The sequence below is a fragment of the Geotrypetes seraphini genome, chromosome 1 (assembly GCF_902459505.1).
Source record: "Geotrypetes seraphini chromosome 1, aGeoSer1.1, whole genome shotgun sequence".
Lineage (NCBI taxonomy): Eukaryota > Metazoa > Chordata > Amphibia > Gymnophiona > Dermophiidae > Geotrypetes > Geotrypetes seraphini.
Genome location: NC_047084.1, coordinates 30,850,124 through 30,872,862, shown reverse-complemented (window position 1 = coordinate 30,872,862; position 22,739 = coordinate 30,850,124). Strand labels below are relative to the sequence as shown.

At 42.6% G+C, this 22,739-nt stretch overlaps 1 protein-coding gene across 8 annotated transcripts in view; it reads right to left on the bottom strand.

Moving 5' to 3' along the window:
- The window catches only part of PDE8B (phosphodiesterase 8B), a 234,346-nt gene that overhangs the window by 28,973 nt on the left and 182,634 nt on the right, over positions 1-22,739 (bottom strand). For all 8 annotated transcript variants that reach the window (XR_004537931.1, XM_033929322.1, XM_033929352.1 and 5 more), the window contains 3 exons: positions 17,918-18,116; positions 10,205-10,422; positions 625-760 (listed from right to left, as the gene is read on the bottom strand). Coding sequence is in view for 7 of the 8 variants with exons in the window: in XM_033929322.1 (XP_033785213.1) it covers positions 625-760; positions 10,205-10,422; positions 17,918-18,116 (553 nt within the window). In the remaining variant the exon portion in view is untranslated. The remainder of the gene's footprint in view (positions 1-624; positions 761-10,204; positions 10,423-17,917; positions 18,117-22,739) is intronic.

The following is a 22,739-nucleotide window of genomic DNA, read 5'->3' as shown; positions in this document are numbered from 1 at the left end:
AGAGGTCATCTGCATTAGATTTCTGGGCATAACACCAGCAGCAGCCAGCAAAATACCGAACACTGCTGGCTGAATACTGACTACATATAGTTTAGGAACATAATTGGGCCCTTTTGATAACACTTAGCACATACTAATAAACATTGTTATTGTTAGATGCTATCGACTCATGTTCGAGTCCTAGTGACTTGGTGATCATCATCAGATTTTCATGGCAGAATACAGAAGTAGATTGCCAGATCTTTCTTCTGCGCAGTATAAATTTGATGTTGTTGCCGTTGTCACATCAAATGCGATCCTTCGCCTCCAATACTGCCCATCTGCGACTGCCCAGAAGGGTGGTAGTTAAGTCTGACATGTCCGCTGACACCTGTCCACCTTGGGAGGCCCTGCTGGCAATGAAACTACCAAAGGCTTAGCTTTCAGCTTCTCAGATGCACGCAAGCCCCAGTGGCACAACAAGTCCATGTACCATGGCTGGAGAATAAACATTAGCATGTGCTAAATATGCATCCTATTTCCATACCTATGGGCCACGAGGCACTTAGCACATGCTACTGTCTACTAAGCTTTGGTAAAAGAGCCACAGTGTTTGCTAAAATTCATACAAGTCAACAATCTTACATTTGAGTTGCTCTCTTCAGCTGCTATAGGCTTGTTGATGCTATTCACAAACTTGTTCACATGCTCAAAGTGCTTGGTCATCTCTGTTGCCAAAACCATGTCAATTATAGCCTGGCGCAATGTTCGATACTGGGTTCTATAGAAGAGAAAATAGTCATTTGATTTGTGAAAGAAAAAACTAAGAAAGGATGCACAAGAAACAGGAAGGGCACAACTTTACACACAAAACTGATGTGCAGACTATGGGTCAGAGTGTTCCTATTGACAAGTTAGAAAGTGTAATAATATAGATAGCCTCAGTTCAAATCTCCTTTTACTTCTTAGGGGAAAGTGTCAACTTTTCCCCTCTCCACTTCTTTGAAAAATGGAAACATTATGGATTTCTTAAGGGAAAACTGCAGAATATCGCTCCCCTCTCCTTCTTATCCTTTACCCTCCAAAAAACCAATCACAAATTCTAAACAGGAAAAGTCTGATGTTCATCAATTCATCCCTCAAGGCCTTACCTTTACGCAAATTTTGGTGGAACTAGATCCAGCAATTACAGTTTTGTTTAGGGTTCCCTGGAGGGTTGGGGAAAAGGCTTGCGCAAGGAAATAAACTACAACACATGTAGACACTCATGCAGGAAAAAATGGTCAAACACAGGAGGCTGCATTGATGTGTGCTAAGCAAGCGGTATTAAAAAAAAATTATCTTTGGAGGGGACATGCCAGGGACAGAGAATAGATGAAGAAGTGCTATTCAGCTAGTGCGCTAATATCACTTGCATGCTAACTGATTAGTGTGTTCATAATGCGGAAGCCTAAATAAGAGGCGGTAAGTGCTCCCGCATTAATTTTTCTTAAATAGCCGTGTGCTAACACCAATATTATTACACGGCTAGATATTTAGCGCATAGAAAAATGCCTATTTTATGGCCACATAAAGAAATGGGCTTAGTGTGTGGAAAAGTCCTGTGTTAGGACATGCTAAGTCCATTTATTAGCACAATTTAGTAAAAGGGTCCCTTAGTTTTCAGTCATAATTCATGCTTCTTTCACATTTCCTCAGGGACCATATTTGGTTAGAGCAGAGGTCGGGAACTCTGGTCCTCGAGAGCCGTATTCCAGTCGGGTTTTCAGAATTTCCCCAATGAATGTGCATAAGATCTATTTGCATGCACTGCTTTCAATGCATATTCATTGGAGAAATCCTGAAAACCCGACTGGATTACGGCTCTCGAGGACCGGAGTTCCTTACCCCTGGGTTAGAGGATATAAAGTTAAAAGACATCATCACCATCTTTTCGCACATCAGGCAGCATTATGGGGTAAAGATCTGAAACAACCACTTATGCTTGTTAATAATACTTGTGGGGAATTTAGGAGACGCCTAAAAACATATCTGTTCCTGAAATACTTAGGTAGCTGATTTGTACAATCTTTCCTACAATAATTGATCTCAAGAGCTGTTAGTCACTAGTTTTTAAACTTTGTTAGTTCTACTCAATTTGTAGCATTTTTAATCATTGTAAACCGCATAGAACTTCACAGTCCTGGGGTATATAAACTGTTATTATTATTATTGGTTGCAGTTGTACATAGGAATCTTTCTTTAACTTTTACTTTTATCAAAAGGTTGGCTATAAAAGTCAGAATTAAAACAATGTGAGACTTTCTGAAATCTAAGTACAGACTACATTCTGAAATCCAGATTAAGGGGGAACAAAGATAAAAAAAGCAAAATTAAGGGAAAAAAAAACCCCATAAGGATACTTTAGAGCTTCCAACTCTTCTGTTTTTGACAGATGGAACCTGAGGACATTGTGAATCACTTCCTTACCTGGAAACAGGCCAATTTTAGGAAATCAGAGAATAGTAAAGAGAGCTAGGTAATTTTGCCCTGTTATCTTTAACAGAATTTTAAGTTGCACCTGATTGGCTAGATAAAGGCTTCTATTTGAAAGATTCTTATTCATTCAGAGCACAGGGAGCTAGAATAGTTAACAAAAATGTCCATGGCTGTTCACATCATAATAAACATTTCAAATCCTCTCCACACTCGTCAAGTTGCAACTGATGGAAAACAAAAATTTAGAAGAAGCGCAAATCTAGCGGGAGAATGCCACTTGTAAACTTCTCCTTAGCCTTGACCTGGTCTTTCCTCCTGGTGCTGGTACATAATATGCTTCTGGCCAAGATACAATGACCAATGGATCTAGAATCCTCTACAGCTCGATGGCATCAATGCTACGCCAACAAAAGGGGAATACCTAGAGAAACAGAGCTTGGCTGAGATGCAAGATTGACTCATGATACCCTCAAGGAGAGGCTAAGATTTAAAACGTTAAGCAGTGATTGCCACACTCCCTTTTGCCCCTTGCATGGGCAATCAGTGTTCTCGCCCTCCCATCTACATAATCCCCTTCAGATGAGCTTTGTTATGTTCAATAGTTAGAAAGAGTTATAGCCAAGTTGTTAGCACAAGTTTGGAATTGGAATTTGATGACTTAATAGGCAAAAAACCACTGGTAGAAATTTTCCTTAAAATTGTATAATGTCAGATGTAGTGAGCTGGCTGAGCTAGATGGATGGTTGGGTTGGTCAATGCAAGATATTGCCATTTGCTTTTGTACACTATAGCCTAGTGTCAAGAACATAGACTCTGGCTGGCAAGGTGCTAGACTGGAAACATCAATCACATCCAGAATCAAGAGGTTATGACATGGGCTTGCTTGCACAGGCAAGCACCCAAGAGTCCAGGACCTCACCTTTTTAGGGAAAGTAGCTCTGTTTGCTGGTAAAAGGTTAAGGACCAGAATCAGATTAGAAAGCATGGTTTGTGTACATACGATGAAGACATTATATTCTACTAGCATCTGTGGCTATGGGAGGCTGTTTGCGCTTTTTTGTTGGTTTGCACTGGTTTCTTTGCACTTTTTTGATCCCTTTCCTTGTTTGGTTGATAGATAATCACTACTCATTATTATGTGGGGTACAGGAATGGGGTCTAGTGGGTCAGATGTTGGATGATTACCAGCAATCTCCTGTCAAGTGGCCTCATTCTTTCCAGTATGATAATAACAGAACAGTCTCATGGGCTCTGCTAAGATCCCTCCTGTGGTGAATAATATAACTGACGTGAATATCTAGAATTCATAGACTCGTCTATTCAAAGTAGAATCATTTTGACAGGGTAGATTGGATGGGACAATTTGGTCTTCATCTTCCATCATTTTCCCTTTTAACTTTATTAAAATCTCAGGGCCTTTTAAATTTATTAAAATCTCAGGGTCATCAATTTCAACAGTATAGAAGCACAGCCTCAGATATATTATTTTGCAAGCATTTATACAAGGACATCCGAAGTAAGGAACTAATAATAACATCTAAAGAGAATTTTTTCTGTAGCATAAGATAAATGTAGTGGTGTGACTGGGTCTTGGTTCAAAAGAAATATTTCTCAAATCATCTGTTTTTAATAATTTCTCTCTAAGTTTGATATACTGCAAAACACAGAGTATCAATGTGACTTGCATACAATATAAAATGGTAGAAGAGGAAAGGGGAATGAAATGTAGAGAGCAGAGGAGCTACAATAATTGATAGGACAGAGATAAATAAAGGAGTAAAAATTTCTTCCATGACTTTTGTGTGAGGTGCTGTCCTACCCATCCCCTGGGTGAAAGAGGGGGAACTATCAATTTCTTTCACATGCTAAACTTTACTTGGAGGGTCATTTAGCATCAAGACTTGAGAAGAGTAAGGAGATCTACAGAGGTTCATTTCTGGGAAACCCTTAGGGGGATGTATGCCACAGAAGGTTATATAAGGAGGCGCCACTGAAAGCAAGGTATACGGTGTGCATGGGATGGTAACTAAGAGCTAAGCTATGTGGGTGTGCTGAGGCAGGAGGACTTGATAAAGAGTTATAGAGTATGTGTGGTGTGGTGTGGTATGATGTGTGAGATGGAGAGAGAAGTGGGTGGGAGGGGTTCTGCTGAGAGACAAGCAGAGAGAAAAAAAAGTGAGGTGCTGTCCACCCTGGAAATTGGAAGATTGGGTGTCCAAGTGGCAGATGAAATTTAGTGTGGACAAATTCAAAGTGATGCACTTTGGGAAAAATAACCCAAACCATAGTTACCAGATGCTAGGGGTTAGTGCACAAGAAAAAGATTTGGGTGTCATTGTAGACAATATGATGAAATCTTTTGCCTAATGTGCGGCGGCAATGGCTAAAAAAGCAAAAAAGATGCTAAGAATTATTAAAAAAAGATTGGTTGTGAAGACTAAGAATGTTATTATTCCATGGTGTGACCTCACCCAGAGTATTCAATTCTGGTTTCCTTATCTCAAGAAAGATATAGCCAAACTAGAAAAGAAGAGCGACCAAGATGATAAAGGTGATGGAACTCATCTCATATGTTGAAAGATTAAAAAGGTTAGGACTCTTCAGCTTGGAATAGAGACCTCTGAGAGGATATTATTTAAGTCTACAAAATCCTGTGTGGTGTAGAATGGGTACAAGAGGATCATTTTTTTTACTCTGTCAAAAATTACAGTTACAGGAAAATACTTTTAAAACCAATAGGAAGAAATTGTTTTTCACTCAGATAATAGCTATGCTCTGGAACACATTGCCAGAGGTTGCGTAGCTGGTTTTAAGAAAGGTTTGGACAATTTCCTGGAAGAAAGTTCATAGTCTGTTATTGAGACAGACATGGAGGCGGTCACTGCTTGCCCTGTACACTTAAATAGGATTGACACACCTGGGAGTACGGTAAATCAGTTCCTCACAAAATCAGAGGGGAGAGGCTGATGACGATAATAGCATTAAGCAGGATATAAGGCAGTGGTCTCAAACTCAAACCCTTTGCAGGCCATATTTTGGATTTGTAGGTACTTGAAGGGCCTCAGAAAAAAATAGTTAATGTCTTATTAAAGAAATGACTATTTTGCATGAGGTAAAACTCTTTATGGTTTATAAATCTTTCCTTTTAGCTATCTTAATAATAATATTGTAATTTATAGCTAAAGAGACATATGATCAAGAAACTGTTTTATTTTACTTTTGTGATTATGATAAACATACTGAGAGCCTCAAAATAGTACCTGGCGGTTGAGACCACCGATATAAGGGGATATGTGTGCAACACCCCTTGCCTGGGAAATCTGAAGAAAGATACCAGTATGTATATAAATAAAATATGAAGCTGAATGATATATTTTTGGTAAGGTGATTGCTTAAAGGGTTTGACTCAGTTGTATCCCATTCCAGTGACAGAATAGGAGAAATGCCTAAATCAGACAAGGGTAAACTATGTCCAGTGGGACATATCCGGCCCATTTAGCTTTTTAATCTGGCCCGCCAAATTTGTCTAAATTTTATTATTACCCCTCCCCCCCCAGTAACTTTAAATTGTGCTAGTCCAACAGCACACAAGGGAGGCGTGAGTTTTTAGCGCTCCAGCCTGGGCCCACGTCGCTCCCTGAATGGCTGCCATCAGTTCTCGTGGTGCACCTGATGTTGAGTGGAGGAGCTCCCTGGGGGTTCACCCTCAAGGGGGGCAGGGAGCATGGGGAGTCCCTCATTATCAGTATGGTAAGAGTACGTTGTATGCTAACTTTGGAAAGGTGTGTTGGGTGCTAGTTTGGGAAAAACTGTTAACTTTTCTTCTGTTGTTGCCATGTTAGTCGACTTGGGTATGTGGATTGCTTGACCCTTACTCACTGAACTATAGCCTACTTCCTCAGTTTTTTAAAGCATGACGTTGCTATAACTAAAGGTTTCAAATCTCCTGTTTATTTGGCTACGTTTTGGTGTGCAGACTGAAGGGATGTGCTCCTGTGTCCAGGTTGAAGAGCAGGTTATAAAAAGAGGATTATTCTAGAAATAGAGAAAATGAAGGCAGATAATGAAAGTGGTTCAGGGTGCGTCTTATGGAGCGAAAAATACGGAAACGCCATTCGTTTTGCATTTTCCTACAATGCCTGTGTTTTCCCAGTAATTCACACATACACTCCATCCATCTGCTCTTGGTCCGGCCCCTCTTATCAAATTTAAGAACCCATTGTGTCCGAGTCAAAAAGTTTGCCCACTCCTGGCCTAAGTCCTAGAACAGGGAACAAGTCACTGTACCCAAGTGAACATGTTATTATAAGATGTGCAATGCAATGAAATGGAACATTCCCCGTCATTCTGAGCACTCCCTCCTGCTGATTTGTCAGAAGATATGGGGGTGTCAGGGGGTCCGTAGATGTTGGGGTGATGTCAGAGGGGTGTAGGGGATCGGTGGGTGTGAGGGAGGGAAAGACATTTTTTTCTCCTTGCCAATTCAGCTGATCCAGGTGGGGGAATCCATGATCAGCTGAGACGACAGGACTGCACCAAAATCGGCTCAGCTGATGGGGGATTCCCCCTGCTGCGATCAGCTGGGAAGCCTACTCGGGTTTTTTTTCCCCCCCTCTTTGGGTGGTGGGAGGGGGCTGTGACTACTGGGGTAGTAAGGCCTTAAACCGTCCAGTGGTCTTCTTGTCAGTTTGGGCACCTTTGTGAACTTAGATGCACCTAAAAGAGGTCTAACTCCCTGTGTCTAAGTTCTGCCTAGGACAGTCCTGGGAAAGCTTTGATTATCCCTGCAGGACATCCAGGTTTAAGCCCTCCCGATGCCCACCCATAAACATACCTCCCAACATGCCTCTTTGAGCTCTGGATGTTCAGCAGCTGCAGAAGTGCTGCAGAAAGTTGGTTTTCATTATCGGCACTTGGACATCCTATTAGGACACCTTATAAAGGTTTGGGAGTAGGAGTCTCATTTAGTGATGATATTCAGTTGTCAGCATCAGCTGGTGGTTTGCTGAGGATGACTGATAGGTCTGTAAGTGTAATATGAGCTTAGGGATGGGTGGGAGGGCATAAGCAAGGACAACACAAAGGAATCCAACAAAAACAAAAAACAAACTGCAGACTCCTATGTACCAGATGCAGGCAATGTTTATTATACCAAATATTTTATGCAGTTGAAAATGCCACCTTATAACAAACCAAGGGATCTGACACGGTCTGTGTTTCAGAAAACACTCCTTCCTCAGAGGTCAATGGTTGCTAAGGTATAAAGTAAACCGCCATAAAAGGTATAAAACAGCCATCTGTATGGTATCCTTAGGAGTCTGCAGTTTGTTTTTTGTTTTTGCTTTGGGAGGGCATAAACAACATGGATGTGTGCACAGTGTTGCTATGAAAACTATCTGTAGTACTGTCAATCAAGCAGAACGGAAAGATTCTAATATTTTAGTGAAGGCAGAGGTGAAATCCACAGGCCTCTAAGAGTCAAGGGGACTGCAGACAGCACTCTGTAAGCAGCTGAAAGGTGAGATTAGGTGTGTGAGATCAGTAGAAAAATTGTGGATTTGTGCTGGGAAGTTAAGAATTCTTCCACAATCTGCATAGACAATTAACACAAAGAGCATGGTTGCATAAACAATTAGAAAATAAAAAAAGAGCATATACAATCAGTACAGTTTACAGCACTGTGTATGTCTAGCAGCATTATAGAAATGATAATTAACAGTAGTAGTCATTCCTGGAAAAGAATAACATGAAGCAAAGAAAAGTGGAAACAGCTGGGATGGAAGAAATAAGACAGAAGTCACACAAGGTTAAAAGGGATGATTTATTGAGGGGTTGACTTTACATGACTATGTTTTGGCATGTGCCTACATCAGGGGTTCTTAATATTACTGTCTCATCAAATGCTTAAAAGTAGTTGTGTAAATCAAAACTCACACAAAATTATCTGTTTCAATGAAAACTGCTCCAGCCTTTCCAAACATCAAAGCTCAGAAGGAATTGCTGAAGCGACAATATATATTCATAGTTATAAAACCGCATCCACTGAGAAAATGAAACTGGCAAAGAATGAAGTACAATATTGTTGTTAGTCAAGATATACGCAGCATCACAGCACAGAAGCCATATTGCTTGGCATTATAAATATCATGGTTAAAGCAGACCAGGGTTACAATGAATTATGGGTACAATTAGATCAAACTGCGGCTTTTGATAGAGTCTCATATATGGCTGCTGAGCCAGTTAAACAGCATTAAAATTGATTCCACTAAACTCAGATGTTTAAATCCTATCTTTATAACTGTACACAGAGGGACAGATTTGGTACAGGACACCCATCTCAGCAGCTGCCTAAGTGGGCTTTTGAGAATTGCACATGGGCAACCTATACAGAATCATGTCTATCCTAATGGACAGACGCATAACTCTGCCTAACCACTCCGATTCTCTAACAAGCGTCCATGTCACAGATGCCGTTGAGCTAATTGCAGCAAGGGAATCTCCCTTCCGCAATCAGCTGAACAGCAGCGGCAGGGAACCCCTGAACCCCATGACAAGTCAGCCAGCAGGAGGCTTGCCCATTCTCTCCTGCCATCACCTCCAAACACCCCTAAACTGTCTGCGGCAGATGGGATGCTCAATCCCTCCTGCTGCAAACCCTGAAACAATCACAAGCAGGAGGGATGCCCACTCCCTCCTGCCGGCATCCCCACCATATCATCCCTGGCAGGAGGGATGCCCACTCCCTCCTTATGGCACCCCATGAACCCCCCTCAGCCCACCTGGATCCCTCTCCCCCGGGTACCTTTATCAGCAAGGCCGGCCGGAGAGATGCCTACTCCCTTTGGCCAGCAGGCCCGCCTCTTCAGAATGGCGAGCCTTTCCCTTCCTGGTGCATTGAATAAATAAATGCAATACAAACAAGGTTCACCTTGTTAACATCCTTTTCTAATGAAAATGATAAACTTTGATAATGAAATTATATGTTAAAAAAACGGAAGTGCTATTTTGTGGTGCTAAGATAATGATTTTTCCAGATTTGGCAGAAGGTCTTTTTAAGCACTGAAACCTAGAGTGGCAGCCCTGGGTGCCACAATCTTTTTGAAGTTCCCATGCAAATGTCTTACTACTTACTTAAATAAGGATTATATTTTTGGGGACCCACTCCAGTTAGAACAGATTCTAAAAGGTAATGGGGAAATTATTACTCCATAACTAATGAAAAACAATTGAGTCCTTAATGCCTGGAGTGAATTTAGGATTATGTCCTAATAAGATTGCTTTACTATGGCTCCTTTTTACCAAGCTGCAAGAATGTGCTGCGTGGCAAATGCTCTGACACCCATTCAATTCCTATGGGCATCAAACCATTTACCATGCCAGCCTACACTGTTGGGCTTTGTAAAAGGGGGCCTGTCTCTTGTAATTGATAACACTATTCTCCACTGATGAGGGCTAGATGGATTTTCCTAGGAAATGCTTAATCCATGCTTAATGTAAGTTTTCTATTTGTATTTCCATGTTCTTCATTTTTCTTATATGGAAATATAATATATAATTATTCTTCATTCAGCCTGTCCACAAAGGAAAAATAGTGCTCAAGATGGCACATGCCACATAACTAGGCCTTTACATGGATTCTGTGTGCAATTGCATTCAGTTTTGTTTTATTTTCTTATGCTTACCTAATATCAAGAAGCACTCTTCTCATTTTCCAGGAAAAAGAAAAAAAAAACCAACAAACTCTCACCTTTCCATATTCTTGAAAATATTGCATTTATTGTCTCTTGCTGTGAGCTGGAATGCCAGTGCAGTGTGGTGGCTTTCCAATACAGCAGTATCATTATACAGCACAGCTAATTCACTTCCTGCATTGCAAAGGAAAGAATTGGTTCGTCCTGGGTGATCCACATCATGAACCGTGGCAGCTATTAATGCAGCAACTTCATCTAATTGGTCTAGGCTTCCCTATTAGAAGGAATAAAGATAATAAATTAGTGTCTGGGAGTCATATGCAGCTTCTGAACGTCCTCTGTTCAACTGCTTTGCAGAAAACAGATATTCACAAAAGCAGATACAAGAGGAGCTAGAATGTCTATTTTAAAATGAAGGGAGGCCACTATTTGAGTGAGGTCTTTGAAATTAAACTGCTTCAAGTTAAAAGAGAATATGAGGGTAATCTTATGATTGTCTGAATTGCTTATGGACTGCAAGTTACTTTGAAAATGCAGTTTGTAGCATGCACAACACAGACACTTCTGTGCAATGTTTGGAAAATACAAGCACTGTACATAGGCTTGATTCTGGAAACTGCGCCTACTGCGTGTCAATTACCGGTAGGCATCATGTCCAGAATTGTATCTATTTTTTGTACAAACTCCTTAAATGTAGGCCAGCATTTTATAGGCCTACATTTAAGGCATCTGACTGGTGCCTAGGCACGTCTAAGGATGCCTAAGGCCACTTCTGGCTAAGCCTATGCCGGCCTTAATTGTCTGTAGGTGTGCCTAGGTACTTCTGTAGGAGTGAGTCAAACGCCTACAATGTAGGCCTCATTCGCTGCATCGATTTAAAAAAACAAAACATGCATCTCGATTGGTCCATTAGACAACGGTAGGATGCCTACTGCCACCTACAGTCGGGAAGCCATTTTGAGAATCAGGCCCATACTGTCCACTAACCTAAATGCTCGTTGACCTATGTAAAAAATATTTTGAAATCTTGCCCCCATTATGAAGAACCTGGGTCGAGTACAAGTCTACAACATACAATGCTCTAAGCAGTAAATGATTGGAATAAAAGTGTAACTATCTTAAGAACTGAAAGTTATCTAGCATTTTGAACATCTAAGAAGGATCAAAATCATAAGTGTCAGTTACAGAAAATGCAACAATAAGATGCGCTTGTTACAATCAGAGTGGCATTTTTGAAAGGAAATCCAAGTCAGAACATCACAAATTGACATCCATCTTTCATGTGTTCTTGAACAGGACAGAGACTGTTCAAAAATATGTGAGATGGACATCCATGCACTAGAAACGTCCATCGTGAACATCCATTTTACAAACGGCAATGTCCAAATTTTGAATGGGCAAAAAACGAGACATGTATGTCTGTACAGCAGCATTTTTGTCACACAGATGTCCATGCAGAGCAGAGAGGCAGACTAGAAGTTAGTGTAGACTGTAAACCAAGGGACCCAGGTTAAAATCCCACTTTAACACTTTTTAAAATTAAACTGTGAGCCCTCCAGAACAGAAAAATACCTACAGTACCTGAATGTACAGTACCTGAATGAAGGCTTGCAAGTGTCTTCTATATTTAGGTACAGTAGGTAATGTTCTGTTGAGGAGGGATTTGAACCTGGGTCTCTCAGTTTACAGTCCACTGCACTAACCACTAGGCTATTCCTCAGAACTACCCCTTGCTTTGTTAAGGAACCCTATAATACCCAAAACTGTCATAAAGCCTGGTATCCCCTTCTGATTTCACCTTCAGGGGAAAGGGAGGGGGAGAGCAATCACTGGTAAATTTATGCTTCATAGCACTTTGGCTGGATGTAACAAAAGCAGTTTTTCCTCAGGCTTTTGCATGTACTCAAACAGCTGCTGTGATGAAAGCCTGGAAACCTTGGGAGTACGTGATCTACTGTATAATATAATAATAACTTTATTCTTCTATACCGCCACAATCTTGCGACTTCTAGGCGGTTTACAATCAAGATAGCTGGACATTCAGCGAAATACAATATGCAGATAAGGTGGTATAACAAATTTTTAATAAACTTGGAAACTTGTAAGATTTGGTTTTCTTCAATACTGCTCTACCAGGGGGGAAAAAAACAAGTTTGAAAAGATATGCACTTCATCAGGACAATTAGCCAGAACCAGATCTCTGATTTCTTCCCAATTTGAAAAATTTTATACTACCTTATATCAATCTGATTTTTCAGCCTCTGAAATGGATTTAGACTCATTTCTATCCTCACTAGCTCATCCAACTATATCGGAATCTATTAAAGCAAAACTGGATGCTCCTATAACTATATCTGAGATTGAAAATGCTATAACCTCTCTACCCACCGGGAAAGCTCCGGGCCCGGATGGCTTTACAAATGAGTTTTTCAAATGCTTTCGAACCCTATTGACTCCTCAACTCCTTGCATATTATGATTTCCTTCACTCCACTCCGGACAAACAATTTAATTTCGCTGAGGCCACGATTGTAGTTATTCCCAAGCCAGACAAAGATGCTACTCTGGTTAAAAATTTTCGTCCTATCTCTCTTCTTAATTTGGATTACAAAATTATGGCTAAATTACTTGCACTAAGACTCACCACAGTGATCCCATCTCTCGTACATGGAGATCAAACTGGATTCATCAAATATAGATACATTGGGGATAATCTTCGTTTATTTCATCATATCAATGCTCACGCCAAATCAATGTCGGATCCAGTGATTGGTCTAGCCATTGATGCCGAGAAGGCCTTTGACCGAGTGGAGTGGCCTTTCTTATTCCGAGTTCTGAAATGGTACAACTTTGGTTCTTTCTTTACAGACTGGATAGAAACATTATACAGACAACCCACGGCTCGTATCTTGATTAACAACTCTCTCTCTAATAGATTTTCCCTCCATAGAGGTACCCGTCAAGGCTGTCCTCTTTCACCATTATTATTTGATTTAGCATTGGAACCTCTATTGACAGCTATCAGACAATGTTCCTTAATTAAAGGTATTCCGTCGTCCAATCGAGAGATTAAACTAGCAGCTTACGCTGACGATATTCTTCTCTTTCTAAAAAATCCTCTTATCTCTTTACCTCATTTTATCCACATCGTATCTCAATACTCTCAAATATCTGGATATTCTGTTAATTGGGAGAAATCAGAGATTTTTCCGCTAAATGATCACATTTCCTCCTCAGATCTAGCTCATTTTCCTTTTCCATGGTCACAGGGAGCTGTAAAATATTTAGGGATTTTAATACATAAAGACCCATTACTTGCTCAGGATCTCAATATATCTAAAATCAAAAACTTAGTTTCAAGTACTACATCTCGTTGGTCCCCGCTTTATTTGTCCTGGTGGGGTAGAATAGCCTCTATTAAAATGACCTTAGCCCCACAAATTAATTATACTCTATCTATGCTTCCCCTTCTCTGCCATAAATCATTCTTTCATTGGCTTAATATGAAAATTACTGAATTTATTTGGAACAAGAAAAAACCTCGTATTGCTCTCGCCAAGCTGAAGGCCTCTAAGATTAATGGTGGCTTAAATTTACCTGATTTTTATTATTACTACATCGCCTCCTTAGCCAAATACGGAGCTCACTGGATTGTTGACTCATATCCACAGGATAAACCAGCATGGTTTGAAATGGAATGCTTTTTATGTGCACCACTACACATCTCTTGCTTCCTTACAGTGTCGATACCTAGACACTTGAGAAAATATTCTTTGTTGAGTGCAACGCAACATGCTTTTCAACTATTAGATGCAGCGGCTGAGATCTCTGTTGCTGAAGGCCCACTTATGTCCCTTTGGAATAATTCTAAAATTCAAAATAAGGGTAGATCCCTTTCATGGAAGAGGTGGCAACGGGCAGGGGTGTGGTTTGTTCATCAATTGATCTCCTCCACTTCATTTATCCCATTTGATACTTTTTGTTCTGTAAACTCACTCCCATCCTCTATATATCCCCAATGGCTTACGCTTACTGAAATACTAGCTAATGTACAAATGCGCCCTGACTTTATGACCTCTCAACAAACTATTCGTCACTGGTCTACTTTGGCTTTACTGAAAGGTAGGGCGATATCTCTTTTTTATAGCATCTTAAGAGATCACACCTTCACCTTTACACCTCAATCCATGAACCATTGGGGCTCTATCCTAAAGACCACGCTTTCTGAAATAGATTGGGAACTCTTCTGGTCATCTACAAATCGCCCTCTATTATCCTCAAGAGTTTCGCAATCAATGTTCTTTGTTATGTGGAATGCAGTATGGACTCCATTTCGAAGGTGGAAAGCGAAACTGAAACAAGACCCTACCTGTTGGAACTGTTTGAAAAAGCCTGGAACTCTTGATCACATGCTTCTTCACTGCACTATGGTTCATTCCTTTTGGACTCGTATCTGGGACACCATAAAATCTATTACCAAATGTTCAGAAGCTATTTCCATAGACATTATAATCCTTCGTTCTCAACACCCTTGTTTCGCACTATCAAACTGTCCTCCTAAACTTATTGACACCATGATTGTGACAGCTCTTATGCACATTTTGAAAAATTGGAAGTCACCCACACTACTAGACTACACCTTTTGGTGGAACTCCTTAAGCATGTACCACAAATTCGAATCATATGCATATGAAAAGAACACGATATCTCGTTTATCTACAAATTTGGTGCGAAATAAATCACCTTGGTCATTCTTAGATTCATATGTTCATTCTGCCTTGTAGACACTTCTGCCTCTCTCTCTTTCTCTCTCTCTTTCTTTATCTCTCTTTTTTCTTTTTTATTTCAATTCATCTTCTCTGCTTTTCTATCCTTTCTATTTCTTTTCTTAGCAGTTTCAAATACTCTGAATTCTTCTTACTAATCTACTATATGCAAATAACAGCAATTATGGTTTCTTTTGTTTCTAAATCACTATTTCTTATTCAATTTTTAAGTATTTGAACTGCTTTCTGTATATTACTTATAATATTCAATAAAATTAATGAACTAAAAAAAAAAAAAGAAAAGATATGCACACTTTGGAGTGGAGAACAGAGTTTCATATGTCTTGCTTGTGGGTGATATATTCTCCCACTGCAAAAAGGTTAGCATACTTGGTTGTGTTCAACTGTCAGCACCATCCTTCTACAGGTGAGCCAGCACAATAAAAGACTTACATTCAAACCCGTCAACACAGCCACAAACATCCAGAGTTTTGCCAAGAGTTTGGCGGCTTTCAGTCTGGTGTTAGGAGGATGCAGGCAGTATTTCCTCAGACCACACAGCCCGACAAAAAAATTGGTACCACAAAGGCAGGAAATGCTTCTAAAGTGCTGCTTTCCCCCTAAAGGGTCTGATGTAACATGCCCTCAATGTGTTTTTACCATCACAGACCATTAAGGTGACCTTTCCATGGAAGATTCTCAACTAGTATGCCCAAAAGTAGAAATCTTCTTTACAAAGGAATTCTTTGTGTATAATATTCCAAGGAATGGCTTTTTCTCAACTTTAAATGTTCTCTAAGGTGATTCAGACAATATCTCTATGCTCATGGTGATATTAGAGCACAATATTTATGCTTTGCCATACTCTGTCATACTGTCACCATTTCTGTGATATTATATTATACTATACATTGTATCTATCACACTATGTTTTCCATACTATGTCTACCATGCTAGGTTTCATCATGCTATGCTTGCCTTACTATTTTTGCCATGCATGTAATACTATGCTCACCATACCATGTTTTGTTATATTATGTTTTGCCATTTTTGCCATGCTATGTTTTGCCATCATTTTGTGTAAAAATGCTTTATCATATATGTAAACTGAGCTCTTCTGGGAGAGTGGGATATAAAACCAAATTAATAAATATTTACACTCTGTGATCATGTTCAGGACGCAAGCATAAAAGGCACTTGTGTATGTTGAAATTCTAGATCTTTCTATTGCATTTCAGACAAGGTCTAAAACCCAACATTGACATTACTACTGTTTTCATTTTTTTCCCCCTAGGAAAATAAAGAAGGGGAATCATGAAAACAACATTGAAGAATAGCAATTTAAAGGTTCTATGGGAGAGCTTTGTTTCATATCAGTTTCGTAAAGCAGAAAAAAACAAAACCAAAGAACTTGGGAGACTGCAGCTCATGGAAAAGGCTACATGTGCTCAGAACTTTACACTCAGATCTGAGCTCTGGGACAGCAGTTCTATTCTGGCACTGTCAAATGACATCACCCACTTGTGTGCCTGACTCATTCCTGCTTGCTCTGATTGTGGTGTTTCTATTGGTGGGTGTTCTTTGTTCCCTCCCTCTTTCTTTTTCTGTTCCTTTTTGTAGTTATGTTTGTGTTGAGTGCTGGCACAGCATGATTGGTTGGTTCGTGCATGATGTCACCTGTAGATCTGTTTTAGCTGGTGTGCTCTCCCTCCCGGGCACCCCGCCCTCTAGCCGTCCTCTCTGCTCGTGTTCTGTTGGAGGCCAGGTTCCTGAAGAAGGGCTCCTCCCAAAACCAGCACGGTTGAACCTTTCCTCCTGGCGCGGTTTTTCCGTCGGTGTGACAGTTTTGGATAAGTATTGTTTACTTTTGGATATGTTCTTCACTTTTTGGCATGGTTTTTGATTTCGTTGTGATTTTGTGCGTGCTTTTTGAGGGGGTTCGGCTGGCAGGGTTTGTGTGGGGGTCGCTCAGGTTGCTTGCTTGTGTTGTGTTGAGTTTTATTTACTCACCTTGATTGTTGATTGCTTTGATTCTTGCACACACAGGGCGCTCGATGATGGTGTGTGGGTAGAGGTTTATTGCCTTGACCCAGAAGTGAAGTGTCGGAGCTGTGCTCCTATCACTGAGGGTTCACACTGAGAGCGCCCTACAACATTATACAGTGTGTCATGCTCTTTTGACTTGTTACACTGTATTTGGCTTATAAGTTGTGAGACAAGTTTGGCACTGTGGGCTTCCCCCACGCAGACCTTGATGTGACTTGGTTGCCTTCTTTGTTTTTTCTCATTCCTGCTTGCGACAGGAATCATTTTTATGATTAGAGAGACACACACAAGGGCCCCTTTCACAAGGCTGTGGTAGTAATGCTGCCACAATAAATGCACCGAAGCCCATAGGAATTGAATGGGTTTTGGTGTATTTACCAAGGCAGTATTGCTACCACAGCTTTGTAAAAGAAGCCTCCAATGTAGCAGTGTTTACTGCCAAGCCATAAAGATTATTTATTAGCCTCTTTTTGGCTGCAGATTGAACAAAAGAATGAAAACCTGCATAACACCCTGTAGCCAGCCTCACTGAGGCCATGATGGTGGTGTGATCACTATAAAGAAAGAAGATTAAATCCCTTGCTACATCTATCTATCTATCTATCTATCTATATATATATATATATATATACACACACACATTAATACAAATTTTATTGTAAATCCCTTCACAGTAAAGAAATGATCAGTCATGGAGCATGTGACTTACAGATAGCAAATTTATAGTTAAAACCCCCAAATGGAAGTAATAATGAAATGAGAAACAGCTATATATAAATTTTTATTTTATCTCATAACTTATACTCCACAATTAGCTTTTAAATATTCTCAAATTAAACTTTTGTGGAATTGTCTGTAAACTGTCTTTAGCTGAAACTTGTAAATGGACAAATTGGTTTTCTTGTGGTTTTCTTATATTCAGTTGTTTTAACAAAAGAACTCAATATATGTACAGTACCTTAACTCTTTGCTGTCCAAGAAAAAATGCAGTAGCATGTAGGACATCAGCAGCATGGGTGGAATTGTGATAAGAGTTGGAAGCATGGTAATTAACTTCAACCACCTGAAGCCACGATCGAAGTGTAGCTTCTGAGCAGTTCAAAAATCCACACACATCAAATCGAGCAAAAATTTTTAAACCAAGATAAACCAGTGGCCTGCAAGAATTTAAAAACAGAAAAATGTAACACTCAGCTAAGAAGCATAAATCATTTTGAAACATTTTTATTCTTTCATTTCTCCTTAAATAAAAAAATATACTTTAAACTAGTGTTATAGCCCGTTACATTAATGGGTGCTAGAATATATGCGTGTGTGTCTGCCTTTATTTCTTTTTCTCTCTCTCTCCTTAGCCGCTTTCTGTATTTGTCTTTCTTTCTTTCTGTCTTTTTTTTTTTTCCACCACCACCCCTTCACTGCTCCCCTTATCCAGCAGCAGCTCTTCTCCTTTTGTTTTACCTCCCCCTGTCTATGATCACCTCTTTCCTGCTCCCCCTGTCCAGCAGTAGGCCTCCCTTCCTTTTTCTGCAGCCCCCTATTCATTAGCACCTCTTCCCATGTCCATCCCTGTTCCCCCTGTCCAGCAGTAGGCCTCCCTTCCTTTTTCTGCAGCCCCCTATTCATTAGCACCTCTTCCCATGTCCATCCCTGTTCCCCCTGTCCAGCAGTAGGCCTCCCTTCCTTTTTCTGCCTCCCCTGTCCATCAGTACCTCTTCCCCTGTCTCTCTATTATCAGGCCCGCCATTAATCTACAGGGTCTTGGCCAGGAGAGGGAAAAAAGGCATGCATGTGTACCTGTTGCCAGCTCTACAGCTTTACCATCCTGCAACCCAGACACAAACTTCCACCAAGCCCCACACTCCATTCTCTTCCGCAGCCATGAAGGATAGGGGCGGGGACAGGGGGAAGGAGCCACGGCTTGGAGGCCTACCGAAAAGCACAGCAGCAAAGGCACAGTCCACAGCCGGCGAGGTCGTATGTTGGGGTGAAGCGCGCTCTGCGCTTGCACCTCTCAACGGAAGTTTTTTGCTGAAGGACAAAGTTTATTTTTTAGTTCAAAGCTGCCAGTGCGGCTCCTCTCTCAAGCCGCACCTGCGTCAGAGAAGGCTTCCGATGCAGGCGGGGATAGAGAGAGGAGCCGCGGCGGCGGCTTTGAACCAAGAAATAAACTTTGTCCGTATCGAGGCTGAGGGAGAGAGGCGCGAGGTGGAGAGTAGGTGGGCCCGATGCCTTGCAGGCTTTCTGTGCTCCCACCAGCTTCTTAGCCCTTTTCGCCGGCGTCTGCTCTCTGCCGACAACCCTCCTCCGGGCAGCCGCCACTCCACGGGTCCTGGAGTCCTATGAACTCTCGCCGGCCACATTTCGACAGATCAGATCTCAGGGAACACGTGGTGCGAGTGGGCATGCGTGCTTTATGTTTTATTATTATAGATACATTAATGTCTATTCAGTTGTTATTGGTTCCTTTTTTAACTCCCTAGAGAAAGATGATTTTAATTTACATATTTTTTTATTAAACCCAAACCAGATAAGGAATAGTGCATATTACTTCTGTAGCATGTCCATCCCACCATCATTATCTGCAGGGATAACCTGGGGCTCTCTTGCAATAACTGATGCAAGAAAACCCCAGTCCACTTTTTCTCCCCTTCTCCATAGTAGAGATGAGCAGCCTATTCACAGTTATACTTCCATACAAACATTCAAGACAATATAACCTTAACTCCACCCCCACCTCATGCATTCAGGACCAAACTACATGCCCTCTGTTATATGGAGTCCAAGTATGGCCCCCCATACCTTCAGAAAGGGGGTCCCTAGCATCAATTATATAAAGCCAGTTTGCAGATGTTCTCTCCATTACCAAAAGATCATAGAAAGCAATTCACAGCTATGTAAAGGAAGAAGGTTATCCTTCCTTTGATGCAACAAAATACAATTTCCTGCCAACAATGAGTTTTCCTGCGTTTAACCATCAGTTTGAGTCTGGTCTAATATATCTTAAGCTGCTACCACAATAGTCCTCTAGCAGGACAATTTGTCCTGATCTGAGGAAGAGGTTTTAACTTTTGCATGCTCATTAAAAAATATATTATTTATTGTATTTATTGGGATTTATTAACTGCTTTTATGAAGATATTCACTCAAGGTGGCATACAACAGGTACAGTTTAATATAAAAACTTACAATTCTGTTAACAGTATAATAACAGCAAAATGACCAAACATAAGCATAAATAAGAATCAATGAGGAATACCGTATTTTCACGCATATAACGCGCGCGTTATACGCGTTTTTACCTACCGCGCATACCCCTCGCGCGGTATATGCGTGAGCGCGGTATACAAAAGTTTTAAAACATAGTTCCCACCCCGCCCGACGCCCGATTCACCCCCCCAGCAGGACCGCTCGCACCCCCACCCCGAACGACCGCTCGCACGCGCTCCCACCCGCACCCGCATCCACGATCGGAGCAAGAGGGAGCCCAAGCCCTCTTGCCCGGCCGACTCCCCGACGTCCGATACATCCCCCCCCCCGGCAGGACCACTCGCACCCCCACCCCGAAGGACCGCCGACTTCCCGACAATATCGGGCCAGAAGGGAGCCCAAACCCTCCTGGCCAGACCGCTCGCACCCTCACCCCCACCCCGAACGACCGCTCGCACGCGCTCCCACCCGCACCCACGATCGGAGCAAGAGGGAGCCCAAGCCCTCTTGCCCGGCCGCCTCCCCGACGTCCGATACATCCCCCCCCCCCCCGGCAGGACCACTCGCACCCCCACCCCGAAGGACCGCCGACTTCCCGACAATATCGGGCCAGAAGGGAGCCCAAACCCTCCTGGCCACGGCGACCCCCTAACCCCACCCCGCACTACATTACGGGCAGGAGGGATCCCAGGCCCTCCTGCCCTCGACGCAAACCCCCCTCCCCCCCAACGACCGCCCCCCCCAAGAACCTCTGACCGCCCCCCAGCCGACCCGCGATCCCCCTGGCGACCCCCACGACCCCCCCACCCCCCTTCCCCGTACCTTTGGTAGTTGGCCGGACAGACGGGAGCCAAACCCGCCTGTCCGGCAGGCAGCCAACGAAGGAATGAGACCGGATTGGCCCATCCATCCTAAAGCTCCGCCTACTGGTGGGGCCTAAGGCGCGTGGGCCAATCAGAATAGGCCCTGGAGCCTTAGGTCCCACCTGGGGGCGCGGCCTGAGGCACATGGGCCCAACCCGACCATGTGCCTCAGGCCGCGCCCCCAGGTGGGACCTAAGGCTCCAGGGCCTATTCTGATTGGCCCACGCGCCTTAGGCCCCACCAGTAGGCGGAGCTTTAGGATGGATGGGCCAATCCGGTCTCATTCCTTCGTTGGCTGCCTGCCGGACAGGCGGGTTTGGCTCCCGTCTGTCCGGCCAACTACCAAAGGTACGGGGAAGGGGGGGGGGGGGGTCGTGGGGGTCGCCAGGGGGGTCGCGGGTCGGCTGGGGGGGCGGTCGGAGGTTCTTGGGGGGGGCGGTCGTTGGGGGGGAGGGGGGTTTGCGTCGAGGGCAGGAGGGCCTGGGATCCCTCCTGCCCGTAATGTAGTGCGGGGTGGGGTTAGGGGATCGCCGTGGCCAGGAGGGTTTGGGCTCCCTTCTGGCCCAACTACCAAAGGTACGGGGAAGGGGGGTGGGGGGGTCGTGGGGGTCGCGGGTCGGCTGGGGGGCGGTCGGAGGTTCTTGGGGGGGGGGGGCGGTCGTTGGGGGGAGGGGGGTTTGCGTCGAGGGCAGGAGGGCCTGGGATCCCTCCTGCCCGTAATGTAGTGCGGGGTGGGGTTAGGGGGTCGCCGTGGCCAGGAGGATTTGGGCTCCCTCCTGGCCCGATATTGTTGGGGAGTCGGCGGTCCTTCGGGGGGGAGGGATGTATCGGACGTCGGGGGGGGGCATCAGGCTTTCAGGATGGGGACAGACCTTCAAGGGGGGACAGTGCACGGAAGTCAGGGGGGGTGAACGGAGAGTCGGGACAGCGCACGGAAAGTCAGGGCGGGCGAAAGGAGCGTCGGGCAGCATGCGCGGTATACCCGTGAGCGCGGTATACCAAAGTTTTTGTACATATCATCGTGATTTCTGCGCGCTATACCCGTGTGCGCGTTTTATACGGGTGCGCGTTATTTGCGTGAAAATACGGTACTGGAAACAGCAAACAAACCTAGGACTAATATGAAACACTATCAGAAATATATACATTTAACAGAACTGTAGAACAATCATAGAACAGAAATATGATAACTGCAACTACAATACAAAAGTTACTATAGCATGGAAAACAACATGATACGAAGTCAGTGTAACACCAATGAAACACCTAATAACTACACATTAGAACATTCAAAAACCAGATACAATACTAATGCTGTTTGTACAATACAATTAAACATAACAATCTAATAATAATAATATCAATCTAATAATAATAATAACAACAACTTTATTTTTGTATACCGCATTACCATGGAAGTTCTATGCGGTTAACAGATGAAGAGACTGTACATTTACAGTGAAGTTATAATTTTTTTTTTTTTTTAATGGTATAGCAAATTTACATTTTCAGCGACGCTACATTTACGGTGAAGTTATTTTTTCAGCTAGGTTACAAATTGCAGAGAAGTTACATTTGCTGTAATCTAGTCCAATATAGAAGTTAACACCTCATATCTTTTGGTATAAGCTTCTGATCACCTATTTCTCCCTATTTCCTCTCTTCTCCTTCCCACCTATTCCCCTTCAGACTATCATTGGAAGACTCTTG